At 34.2% G+C, this 13,815-nt stretch overlaps 1 protein-coding gene across 1 annotated transcript; it reads left to right on the forward strand.

Annotated features, from left to right (window-relative positions):
* The first annotated feature begins 10,037 nt into the window (after window positions 1–10,037).
* Window positions 10,038–13,044, forward strand: LOC145137833 (mitogen-activated protein kinase homolog NTF6-like). Its single transcript, XM_079071969.1, has 6 exons — window positions 10,038–10,542; window positions 11,001–11,130; window positions 11,243–11,380; window positions 11,463–11,795; window positions 11,991–12,174; window positions 12,746–13,044. Exons 1-6 carry the CDS (start codon window positions 10,373–10,375, stop codon window positions 12,922–12,924), a joined length of 1,134 nt encoding a protein of 377 aa, XP_078928095.1. The 5' UTR covers window positions 10,038–10,372; the 3' UTR covers window positions 12,925–13,044.
* The last annotated feature ends 771 nt before the right edge of the window (window positions 13,045–13,815 follow it).

Below are 13,815 nucleotides of genomic sequence, written 5' to 3' on the forward strand. Positions count from 1 at the left end.
CCTGCGTATAGTCAGTGAAATCCGTGTATATTAGCTTCGTTGTTGGTTGTTAAATTTTATAACGATCATCTCAACATTTGATCCATATTTATTTGAGATCAATCAAACTTCTGCCACTATTTTTTCCAAAATTTTCTATCTTATTCTGCTAAGTTTTTTATTAATCAGATTTTGGAAATGGAGATAGTTTCTTTTTTCAAGAAAATTAATCTAATGGGCTCGACTTAAATGGGCCTAAAAAGTCCAAACTGTGAAACCAAACCGTAGCAAAGCCGTTAGTAACAGTTTAGTTTGGTTCGGTTTTAATTTTCAATGGTTTAACTTTGGTTTTTAATTGACAAAAACCGTTACTAAATGTTTGACTTCAGTTTGACATAAAAACGGAAAAAACGGGACCATGAATACTCCTAACATCAACCGAACCATGTTAAATACTATGTTCTGATTTTTAGTTTTTCAGTATTGTTTTTTCATAAGTTTATTCCGTGTGTTTTATCCAAAATCATTTATTGTTTGTCTGGAGTTGTTTGGCGTAGTTTGTTGAATTCTTAACATTCAAAACTTTAGCAGTGTATCTGTTGTCTCCACCACGAATGGTTAAGCTCATCATGACTCTTCTAAGCATGCTTAAGTATTAGATGTTTGGCCTATGTGTAACGTCTCAAAAATACCGAGTACAAATTTTATTTTTAAATAAACAAAAACTATTCATTCAGTGTTCCAAAAAGACGACCAAAGTCAAAATATTCTCAAAACATCAGAGTAATTCGTAATTATTCAGTGCAGAATAAATCTTCATGGGATGCAGTGCAATCAAACTGGACCCTTCCTTTTGAAACCAGAAGTACCTAAAAACATTTTTAACAGAAACCGTAAGCACAAAGTTTAGTGAGTTCCCCAAAATATCACATACCATATAAATGGTCCCAACCCATCACATAACTAAATAGGCCCAACCCAAAACACATAAATGGGCGCATCCCAACATACATAAATAGGCCCAACCCATCATAATCATGGGCCCAACCCAACCTACATGATAATGGGCCCAACCCAACATGTATAATAATAGGCCTAACCCAGCCTACAAATAGGCCCAACCCAATATAAATAATAATGGGCCCAACACAACATACAAATGGGCCCACCCTAACATAAATAATAATGGGCTCAATCCAAGATTAACATGCAAGAGTTACAAAGACAACTAGCACAATCCAATGGGCCGACATTGGTGCATTCGACCCATGAGTAGTGTGAGAAGACTCATCTCGATCGGTAAACGAATTGATCTCACACACACGAGCTATCGGTGCTAAAGTCCCTCCCACTAAACATATCCACAACCCAAATACAAAGTAGCAATTAAGGTAATACCCCAACTCATCAAGTCCAAATACAAAGATAAATCCTCATTACAAAAGACCATTTTGCCTTTTTAAGTCCTCAACCCCTCACAGTTGACCAAAAAGTCAAACTGGTCAAAAAGTCAACGGTCAACCTTTAGTTGACTTACGCGCGATGTACATCTTACTCTACGCAGGGCATAGAGTCGTATCCAGAAAAATTGCCAGGAATCAGGCTACGCTCGGCGTAGCCCAGATTACGCCCCATGTACGGCGTCCATTGCCAAACTTTATTTTAAGCATTTAATACATTAAGACATTTCACTTAAAGCTCATATCTAGTTCCTAATAGCTCCATAATGGATAAAGTTTCCAACTTTATCCATTACGATGTTCCAAACAACCAAGATCTAGTCTTTTAAGTCTCAAAAGAACCAAAAATGTATCTTTCTTAACTTAATCCATTAAGTCCAAGTCTCCAACCTTCAAGTCTGAATCAATATGATGTTTAGTTGGATAAAGTTTCCAACTTTATTCATAACAAGGTCACAAACTTTCAAAATCTGAACTTTATGCACTAAAACGACCAAAAAGTGGCAAATATGACAAATAACTAAATCTATGAAACCAATGAGCAATCTAGAAGCTCTTTATTCACAATGGTCCAGGAATGATGTAATATTGATGGATCTATACTTGAACTCTTCTTTTATATACTTTGGTACCACCTTGCTCTTCTAGATTCAACCTTCCAATGAAGAAACAAGCTCATAAATGATGTCAAGGCTAAAAAATAAGTAAGAGGGGGCTATGGTTTCTCAATGAATGATCTTAGGTGATGGAAGTTGGTTATGAGAGGATTTCCCATAAGTTGGAAACCCTTAAATAGGGCTCAAAACCGAAGAATTAGGGTTTTGATCCAGATTATGACCTGCGGAACTCATTAAAAATGCGTTCCTCATCAGCAAATTACGCCCTGCGTAACTTTTAGTTACGCCATGCGTAGCAGCTACTCCCTACGTTGGACAAAACCCCCAATTTCCCCTTCAACTTCAAACAACCATTACTTTTTCATTTCAACTTCGTTTTCGAGGTTCTTTATATGCACGAAAAGGAATTGAAGAGCCTCGCAAATCTATCTAATTACTTTTGACTTAAAACATACCAAACTAAAATCCTTAATTCATGAAAGAAGTCCAAAACAACAATTTTCCCCATTTTCCCTTTGACCCCTTAACACAAACCAATGGCTTGGATCACATAACCAATATTATCAACATCCAATGGGGTCTAAAACTTATTCCCTTGAAGTCCAATGTCTTTACTTGATCCATTAATTGTCCAAATTTCTAAAATAAGAACTTCTCGAAACATGATGTTACAACTATGTCCCTTAAGAATGACATGCACCTTAAGATTACCAAGTTGACAGCTAGATTAAATTACTAGTTTGCATCGACATTAACTTTTTTTAATAGAACCCATTCAATGTTTGTGTTGGGTTTTTAATTCACGAAACAATTACAAATTTCATTAATTAAATAACTTGAAAGAACTAACATAAATTCAAGCGTCCAATATGAACCATGATAAATTCAAATATTTAGTTAAAAAAAACTAGAATTACTAGGCTGGAACACGAATCAAATGTCAAATGACAAAACTTCAAAAATGGTCCCCGTGGTTTCTGAAATCTGAAGTTTAGTCCCTAATTTTTAAAAACCTCACAGACGGTATATGTGGTTTCAAAACTTTTAATAAATAGTCCTTTTCGCTAACTCCGTTAGCTTTTGACCGTTAAGTGAAGGGTATTTCTGTCTTTTCACTACCACATGGACTATTTATGAAGTTTTGCCTTATTTAAAAAAAAAATTTAATATTAAAGGGTCTCTCTCTCTCTCTCTCTATACAGATTCCTGCAAAACGATTGTCAACTTCTAAATTCTATAAACAAATAACTACGCAAACAACATATTAGAATTTCATAATGAATATTTTGTAGTAATTAAAATATTTTCATCAATACCCTTTATGCAGTCAAATTAAATGTTAATACTCTTCAATTTGCGCTTTATTCAGACAAAAAAAAATCGGCAATGTCGTCAGACATGGCTGCAAAACCAATTGCCCGGAGAACAAAACAGAAAAGACCATTCTTCCGTTTTCTTTCTTCAGACATCCTGAACTCGCCACCCTATGACCACTGGCACCGCCATGCCTGAGTTTTCCAGTTTTAAATCAATCGTTACAACCGCTAAAAAACCCACAAAATATGAAACATAAAATCATTGGCACATAAGGTAACATTAACATTTGAGGCTCAAATTTGTTATTTTGATCGGAAACATGGGCTAGCACCGCCATGGATGCAACAACTGTTGCCTCGCCAAGATACGATATGAAATTTCACCATTTCTCCAATCTGATGCTCATATCAACTAGAAAAAACAAAATCATCACAGCCTCCTTATAACCAAATCCAATCTACAGGTGACAAATTATAAAAAGGAACACGAAAGTAGAATGATGAACGAAAGCGAACAGAAAAGAGTCTGAAGAAACAACACAAGAAGCAAAGCCCCAAATCCGATGAGGTCAGGAGGGGAAGGAAAACCACCGAAAAAGATAATGAAATCATCTCCAACTCCACGATCATTTTTTGGGTTCGATTTTCCAGGCAAAGCCAATAGGAGATACTGAGTTTGGGAGCTGAAATCATCCCCAAATAAATGACGCCACCACATCTGGAAACATACGTCTGAATTGATCTGATCAAACTTTGGCGCTGGCGGTGGCCGAATCGAATCACAAACCCTGCTCTATTTTCTAGTTCTAAATTTATCCCCTCTCTCACTTGATTCTCTTTCTCACTCAATAACCTGCACCAAGAAACCCACCAACTCCCTTGAATAAATGTCGGGTGATTGAAAAATGATGGACATAAGGGGTGTTTTCCCGAGAGAGAGAGAGAGAGAGAGAGAGAGAGAGAGAGAAATAAACCCTTTAATATTAAATAATTTTTTTTAAATAAGGCAAAACTTTATAAATGGTCCTTGTGGTAGTGAAAAGATAGAAAAGCCCTTCACTTAACGGCCAAAAGCTAACGGAGTTAGCGAAAAAGACCATTTGTTAAAAGTTATGAAACCACAAGGACCATCTGTAAGGTTTTTAAAAATTAGGGACTAAACTTCAAATTTTCGGAAACCACAGAGATCATTTTTGAAGTTTTGTCAATGTCAAATCATATGATTAGCTACAGGGAATTCAAATTATCACAACCATATGTATTAAATTAACTTAAAAATTATGACTAAAAATAACTTAATCGACATTCATATTATAATAATGTAATTGTTGTAAACACATGATTATAAGTTGTGATTGTGTAATAGTTTCTTAAACCTTTTTTTGGTTGATAGGAGTCATTAAAGAGCTTATCAAATTTGTTTAACACTTGATTACAAGCTTTTCAACCATGTTAAAAAAATATGAGATGATATTTTCGCTTTATAAATTGATCATCCACATAAAATATATGTTTTACTAACTTGTACGATAACTGCAAATGTGTTGTATTTTATGTGGATGGATCAATATATTAAGTCGAAATATCAACTCCCTTAAAAAAATATCCAGTTAAAACAAGTTTTTAAGTTGGAACTAATTCACTACATAATTACCGAAAATCTCTTAATAGTTATGTGAGAATTTTATTAATATTCAAACAAATATAGCAACCACAAGTGATTTTCTCATAAGCTCGAAAAAACAAAAACTATACCAATGAATTTTATAATGTCAATCAACATCTATTATGAAGTCTATAATATTATTTGCTACATTTAGTCAATTAAATGGTTGATTACATAACCAAACAATCAATGTAACAATTTAATTATCTAAAACCCCAATTGAGATGGTTTAAAATTTGTTTTACTTAGAAATCATATGAACGAAAAGGAAAAAGAAACATAATCACAACTTCAATAGTAACCCCAAAATCATTTGTATGATTATAAACCAAATGTCTGACACAAGGATTTAATCCTTTAAGACGGTTAAACCACTAAAAACTACAAAAAAAATCAACACAAAAAAATATTAAAAGCTTACAATGAAAATCAAAAAATTGTTTTAATGCTAATAATCTAGTGAAAAATTCTAAGTCGTGTACTCCTTTTCTTGTTCCCTTTCTTTTTTGCGTGCATCCGACGTAGAAAATAAACGTAATTCCCTCTGTTCTGATCGTGATATGTGATGATCATCTCAAAACGGCGCCTCCTCTTTATATCTAAAACGTAATTAACTTCCAAATGACCAATAGTGGCTTGATTTCAGTTTGGGCTGCAACTTATCCTCATAGTGGACAGCATAAAATCATCTTTAATGGGCTACTATTGCTTCTCAACATTCTCACATGGGCTTATGTTTCTTGCGCCGCTCTTGCTGATTGTGGACAGATTGTTTTCTGCTGTTAAGGAGGTCAAAAAATTTATGGCAAAATGGTCCAAATCTGATTTCTACCGTTTAGATCAAAGATCTATGAGTTAGAAAGTCATCGGTAAAATTTCAGTTGAATCTCTCGATGTAATAACTTGATTAAGACTGTGTAGTACCGCAAAATTTGAAAATTCATTTATACCGCTTCGTTTTTTTGTTTGATCACGGAAGTTGCAATGTGATTTTAAACTTGGTTGCAAGGCTTTACATATGACTTCATCAATGCTCAAAAATACCATCACTATTGTATATGTTGTTAATGATTATATTTCACACTATCCTATATATTCAAATTACTGTTTGTTTGAATTCAAATTATTGTTGTTTTTAACAGGGCTGGTCCTAGGAATTAAAATGCTCAGGACGAGCCAGGAAAAAAAGGTCCTTAGGCCATAACGTGTAACGAATTAAATTATATAAACTAATTTTTTTAAATGACGATAAACTTTAGCAATTTTCCCAAAAAGTACATATCAATGTCTTAGACTACTGTCGAGTATGAGTTCTATGGCAACAGGGTGGTTATAGTTCATTGTGTTTCCTGCTCATTCCACATCAAAGATGAATGTCAATTTCAGAAATTGGAAATATACTACCACACAAATAAGGTCAATTTCAGAAATTGGAAATATGCTACCACACAAATATTTTATTTTTATTTTCTCAGCTCTTCATTATTTATTAGATCATTTCATTGTTTGTCTTCAAGGAACTGATAAATGAAGAGGAAGAAGATGAAATTACCACAACCTGAGAAGTTCTATAACTTGCCATTATCATCCAACAGGCAATATACCTGTAATAAGTAAACATATACACAACAACATTAATAAAACATAATTTTGGCTTTATAGAAATCAACTTCAAATGAAGAATGATATGCTTATGCAATGAGGTTCAAATGATATTATGGACAACAGGACAAACCTTAAAATTTTTCATATAATACAAAGATAATTCATGTTTCATGGTTAGTTGGTTACATGTTCCTTTGAATTTGGAATGCATAACAAATGTTACAAAAAGGTGGAAAACCCAAATTCTCTCGGAAAAATAAATTAATTATGATATTATAAACTTAAACATTATGTTAGGATGTAATACCTTGTTGTTATACCACAGAATGATGTGGTTTAACTTAAACATTATCATCAACTTCGTTTGTACGGTTGTAAACATCCATGATTACCTGTATGGTTGAAATTGTTGGAATCCTAAGTCGATGAGGACTTAGAGACCAAACAACCTAATTTATGGAAAGTTGAGTTTATGGCAAGTTGGTCGTAAGTTTCTTAGTCTAATACAAGTTGGTATGTTAGGTTATATATACATGTCTATAATCAAGTTTATAATTATGAGAACGGATTGTAAAACATCGGTTTTGAGTTAGTTTCCGATTAATCAAAGAGTTATTTTGGTTATTTTGTTTTGCATTCTTGTTTTCTAAACTTTAGAAATTCCCATAAGGTCGGACGAAGCCGGGTGCGGGAAGAGAGGCGGGACCTTTCCCGCTCCGATGAACACCGCACCGGAGGTGCGGGAAGGCCTGCGCGGGGAAGGGGTGAGGGGTTCGGTTGTCGCGTTCTCGCTCCTTTGGTGATTGGGTAGAAAATGTTTTTTTTTTTGAAACTAACTGTTAAAAAACGGTAAAAAGTGATTTTTTTTATTTGCAACGGCTATATGTTTTTAAATGTAATTTTTTTACCCTATACAACCTCTATAAATACTCATACTCATTTACCTTCAATCAAACCTCAACCTCTATTTTTTTCAACAAAAAAAAAATATGAATCCCGACAATCAAACCCCAACCTCCGATCGAAGGAAAAAAACTCACGTTTCGAGTTTAAGCATCCCTACTCGAAACATTTTTGCTATCGATTCATCATCACAAGGAGTTTATCGTCCCCAACTCGATGCTCCCATTCAACCTCCACTACAATTTCAATACCAAAATGTTAGATAATATTACCCGGTCCAAGTTCCAAATGTTACTCCGCAAATGTTTTCAAACTTTGTTGTTTTTCCCGATCAACATTCTCCAAATCAACCTCAAACCCAAACCCAACCCCAAAATCAAACCCAAACCCAACAAAAATTCCAACTTGTGGATGAGTTGGATGACTCGGAAGAAGAAGAGATGGTTCCTGAAACTCAACCCACACCACCCCCACAACGATGCAAAGGAAAACAACAAGCGCGCAAGGGTGTCGCATAACCGGGAAGACAAAAGTCGATACCATGGCTTCCACAAGAAGAGCTAGTTTTGGTACAAGCTTGGGTTGGCATTTTTGAGGATTCGAAGACGGGAAATGCATAACCGGGAGATCATTTTTGGTTTCGAATTTTAGAACGGTTTCGGGAGGAGCTAGGAAAAGATGGCGACTACCGTACGAAACACCAAATGAATTCGAAGTTTCAAGAAATAGCAAAGGGGGTTTCAAAAATAAAGCGTGTTGTACAACAACCTAAAAACCCAACGAAAAAGCGACCAAGGCGACGAAGAAATACTTCAAGAAGCTTTGCAAATTTACGTTGAGGAAGTCGGAAAACCATTCAAGTGGCACGATTGTTGGAAATTATTGGTTAGATGTCCTAGGTGGAAAAAATACGAGCAAGATTTTATTTTTGGAGTACAACAATCAAAACGAACGAAAACGGGCTTTAGTGGTTACACAACTTCCTCCGATTCTTGGGTCGGTCTAGATTTAAATAAGGAGGACGGACTCGAGGTAGAATAAATCGGCCGACCGATGGGTAGGGACAAAACAAAGAGGAAGGAAAAAAGGACTTCTTCGGGTGCATCAGATTTCAGCATGGACGTTGATGAAATGCGGAAAATAACAGCGTCGTTTGATCGATATAATCTTAATTTCGTTGAACATTTGGCGTTTGACAAAGAAAAAGAAGAAGCAAGGAAGAAGGAGCGCGCGGAGAGACAAGAAATGGAGGATATGAAGTTCTTGATGGAAAACACCGACCATCTATCGAGACCGGCTCTCGAGCTCGTGATGAAGAAAAGGGAAAAATTTATGAAAAAAATATTTTCCATAGGTTGTTGGTTTGTTTGATTTTTTGTTTGTGTTTTTTTTAGTATTCTACTTTTTTAAATCTTAGGTTTATTGTAATTTTTATTTTAATTAATGAAATGCATTTTCTTTTTAATTAAACTTTATGTTTATTATTAATTTAAAAATTATAAATAATAAAAATGAATTAATTTTATTTAAAAAAATAATAATAAATAGTGAGGGAAACTTCTCACTCATTCATTGGGTTTAGGTAAGGAAATGAAAGTGAGAGAAAGAGTGTTGTGGCCCACAAAAAGTGAAGGAAGTTTCCCACCTATACCCTCCGGTCTAATCTACAAAAAGTACTTAAAACACTAATGACCTAATTAAATATATAATCAAGCTTCATTACAAGAAAAGTGAAAAACCTCGATTCCTGCAAGGTTCAAATCTTTAATCATTTCTTTGAACTCTAAGTAAGCACTGATAGGTCTTCCACCACCACTCACATAAGAGTATACACCACCTTGATGAACATTTGTATAAAACTAAAATAACATCTTATCCTTATATTCCTAAACACAAATTTTTGATAACATAAATACTAGAATAATCGATTACCTGATTAGCAGGACTTAGGAGGGGATGAAAACGACCAATAATCGAAAGATTAATCAACCATCACTGCTCGTTGAACTGTCGACTGCCTTCCTTTTTGCCGACTATCCTATCCTTTGCGCTTGGGCCTGATTCATGAATGTAGTATTAAAAAAGAATGGGCCCCTAAAAAGAATGGGCCATATGCATATAGTTGCAAAAGTCAATAAATTAATAAGTTAAAAAATATTTGGTTAAGTTTATCTTTTATCTATTTTGTAAACCTAATAAGTTATAAGTTGTTTCAAGAAGTTAGAAATTATGACTTATTAAAATCTCATTTTTAAAAACTAAACAAAAAGTTGTTTTAAAGATATTTTTTTATATCCAAATATTTTTTTTAAACTTATTTATTTTTCAAAAATCAATAGGTTAAAAAGTCAATTTTAGATGATTAGTAAAACGTGGTGGTCTAAGTGCTCAACAAATGTGAACACAAAGACTCTCACAAGAAAAGTCATGACAATCCCAATCGAATAAGTCAGTCATACATAAGTCCACCATTTGTTTTTTCACTTTTAGGGTTTTTCCTTTCAATTGCTCAAAAGAATTAGCTTTGAATTTGATTGTCAATTGACTCGTTTGCGTCCTTCAAACGAGTTGTATCCACTTCGTGCGAAATTGACCAGATAGCATGCACAATTACAAATGGGGTTGAAGAAGACCGAAGACATTTCAAAATTCCAGTGTGAAAATGATTGTGAAAGAGGGCCCTCACATTTCAAAATCAAAACCCTGCACCGCTCCTACCACTTTCTCTCCCCCTTTCATTATAAATCAAATCCATGCCCAGATGATAAACCCAAGAATTTGAAATAAAGTAATCTGTTTTCACGTCTTGATTCTCTCCAAGGATCAATGGAGCGCGATGAATCGAGAGTCGGAGGTCCAGGGGTGGTGTTGAAAGGAGTTCCGGCGTACGGCGGCAGATACATACATTACAATGTACTTGGAAACCTGTTTGAGGTTTCTTCTAAGTACGTTCCTCCGATTCAGCCTGTTGGCCGTGGTGCTTACGGCATCGTTTGGTAATTAATCACCCCCAAATTCTATCTTTATGGTCATGTGTCTGGAACTTTTGAGCTTCCAGTTTTATTGAAATTTCATGTCATTTATTAGAAACTTCTCCTTTTCGATCAATGCCTAATTAGTAGCCAAATTTTTACTATATTGCTTTCCGCTTTTGAAAATTGATTATCTCACAGGCCACAGCAACTCTCTTCATGTTCCATAAAACGAATCTGTCATAAGATTGATATTTGGTCGTCAATTAATAGAAGTAATCCATTTCTTGGAGTTGAAGTTTTTTTTTTCTTCCCCTTTTCTACCTTTTTATTTGCTCTTAATCATGTAATATTGCGATCTACATGTACATAAAATGCCAAAATTGTTCAGAATTACATGCTTTTCAACTGGGATTCGTTAAGCAACACTGATTGAAGCAATCTTGACCTAAAAATTTTACGTCACCACTTGCTTCCTGCAGTTGTGCTAAAAACTATGAAACAAAGGAAGAGGTTGCAATCAAGAAAATTGGAAACGCATTTGATAACAGGATTGATGCTAAGAGAACTTTACGTGAAATCAAACTCCTCTGCCATATGGATCACGAGAATGTATACACACAATCTTACATCGATTATCACCTTCTTCTTCCACAATTTTTCTGTATTCTGTACACTTTGACACATGATTATGTCTCGAGTCTAATCTCACAATATTTTGCAGATTGTCAAGATTAAAGACATCATAAGGCCACCAGAGAAAGACAAGTTCAATGATGTGTATATTGTGTATGAATTAATGGACACTGATCTGCATCAGATTATCCGTTCTTCTCAATCACTAACAGATGACCACTGTCAGGTAAGATTATCATAACATATCATTTTAAATTTTAGAATTTTAAATTACATTTGTATTGAAACTGATAATATGTTTGGTTCAGTATTTTCTGTATCAGTTATTACGTGGACTGAAATACATACACTCAGCAAACGTATTACACCGTGATTTAAAACCAAGCAACTTGCTTCTTGATTCCAATTGTGACCTAAAAATTTGTGATTTTGGGCTTGCAAGAACAACATCTGAAACAGATTTCATGACTGAATATGTTGTGACAAGATGGTATAGAGCACCTGAATTGTTGCTAAATTGTTCAGAGTATACTGCAGCCATTGATGTCTGGTCTGTTGGTTGCATTTTAATGGAGATTCTTCTAAGGGAACCTCTCTTTCCTGGAAAAGATTATGTTCAGCAGTTGTCACTCATCACCGAGGTAACCATTTACTCATTTACCAATATGCCCTTGTTGATTTTTAGCTAAAATACTTTGCAAATAATTTACTACTGATTAAATGATGACTCAAGAAAGTCAAACTGTGGACACTTTTTGAAAGAACATTGACCTAAATGAGACAAATCAGAAAGTACATTGCAATTTAATGATCATATGTTTTTTTTTTTTAAACAGCTTTTAGGTTCTCCAGATGATTCGGATCTTGGATTTCTTAGGAGTGATAATGCGCGTAGATATGTTAAACAGCTTCCTCATGTCCCAAAGAAGACTTTTCAACAAAAGTTTCCAAATGTGTCCCCAGTGGCAATGGACTTAGCACAAAGAATGTTGGTTTTTGATCCTTCTAAACGCATAACTGGTAAGTCTTTCTCTTTATTTAGAAATTAGTAAATTACATTTTTGGTCCTTGAAGATATCTGATTTTTTCAATTTTGGTCTCAAAAGCGGACCAAAATTGCAAAAATCAGCTAAACTCGGGGACCAAAAATAGTAATTTTACTTGGAACAAGGACCAAAAACGTTACAAACTCGAATAATGGCCAAAACTTGAAGAAAACTTTTTTGGGACCAAAACTGCAAAAATCGGCTATACTCAAGGACCGGAAATGTAATTTACAATATTAAGAGTGGGTCCCGGTCCTACCTTGTTTGACTTATTGGTCGGTGATAAAAAAAAATGCAACTTTTGTCCCAAAACATTAAATTAAATAAAAAAATTAAAATACAAAAGGCAAAATCGTCATTTAAAAAAAATATTTAAAACAAATTGGATCAAACTCGCAACAAAATCAAAGTTTTGGACCGATGGTGATTGTCCAAAACTTTTTGGACCGAAGTGGCAATTTTCGACATACCAGAGGGACCATTTTTGCAATTTTGTAAATTTGTAAACTTAGAGTTGGATGATATTGATATGTTGTTAATAATAGTTGATGAAGCGTTAAACCATCCAATGGTGAGAAGTCTCCATGAAATCAATGAGGAGCCTACGTGTCAATCTCCTTTTGTGTTTGATTTTGAGCAAGCCTCTTTAAGTGAGGAAGAAGTGAAGGAGCTCATTTGGAAAGAGTCTTTGAAATTCAACCCGGATAAGATCATCATAACATGATGGGTTTTTGGGTTCATTTTATTATGTGTTTTGCTTGTTTTTGTTTTTTGTGTGTATGAATGAATTCTTTGACATATATTTTGTTGGGTGATTAAAAAATAAAGTCCCATAGTTATATAATCTTTCTTTTAGTTGTACTTTTGTTTGTTAATTCATAGGGTTTTGTTTTCATTTGGATTAAATCTTGATTGGATATGAAATTTTGTTGGATAAAGGAAGTTGTTTGGCCTTAGGAGTAAGTGATAAATAAATAATTGTTGTTTATCTGTGGAATGATGGAACGTTGTTTGGAGTATGTGATGAATAAATTGTTATTTACTAACTAAATTATATAGAGTTCAAGTTTTTAAATTAAAAAAAAATAATAAAAAATCAAACTTGTTTAAGTATATGGCAATCCAAATTAGTTCTAAGATTTTATTTATATTATTAGAGTTTGTGAAACAGGGATTGGATATTGAGCCTTCATAAAAAATGTTATATCATAAAAAATATTTTAAATATGAAATCAATTAATAAACATTTGAAATAAATTATGTATGGAACTTCTAAATATCATTTTGAAGGAAATTCAGGAATGTGGCTTTTCATTTGGAAGAAAGGGTGTGCATGGAATTGGTCTTGGACTATGCGAGGGTCCCACACTTTCCAAAATCAGTACAATGTAAAGGCAAATGTTATCTGTCAACCATATCTCACAAGCATTACTACAAGATACGGCTAGAGTAGAGGGTGTCGACCTCCCATCCCTCTAACTGGAATGACCTCCCATCCTTCTAAACTGGAATGGAACCATGGCAATCCTCTAAACCTAACCTATATGTGCCATGTTGGTAGATTAACACAATTTTGGTAAAAATAATTGGTAGCTAAGAAGCGATAACTAATTCG

The sequence above is a fragment of the Lactuca virosa genome, chromosome 9, assembly GCF_052849685.1.
Source record: "Lactuca virosa cultivar CGN04683 chromosome 9, Lactuca_virosa_CGN04683_v6, whole genome shotgun sequence".
Taxonomy (NCBI): Eukaryota; Viridiplantae; Streptophyta; class Magnoliopsida; order Asterales; family Asteraceae; genus Lactuca; species Lactuca virosa.

What these genes read in the sequence shown, in the direction of transcription:
- LOC145137833 (XM_079071969.1), top strand. Translation starts at nt 10,373, where the DNA reads ATGGAGCGCGATGAATCGAGAGTCGGAGGTCCAGGGGTGGTGTTGAAA. An exon ending in GGTGCTTACGGCATCGTTTG is followed by an intron (nt 10,543 to 11,000) that starts GTAATTAATCAC and finishes TGCTTCCTGCAG; the next exon opens with TTGTGCTAAAAACTATGAAA. An exon ending in TCCTTCTAAACGCATAACTG is followed by an intron (nt 12,175 to 12,745) that starts GTAAGTCTTTCT and finishes TGTTAATAATAG; the next exon opens with TTGATGAAGCGTTAAACCAT.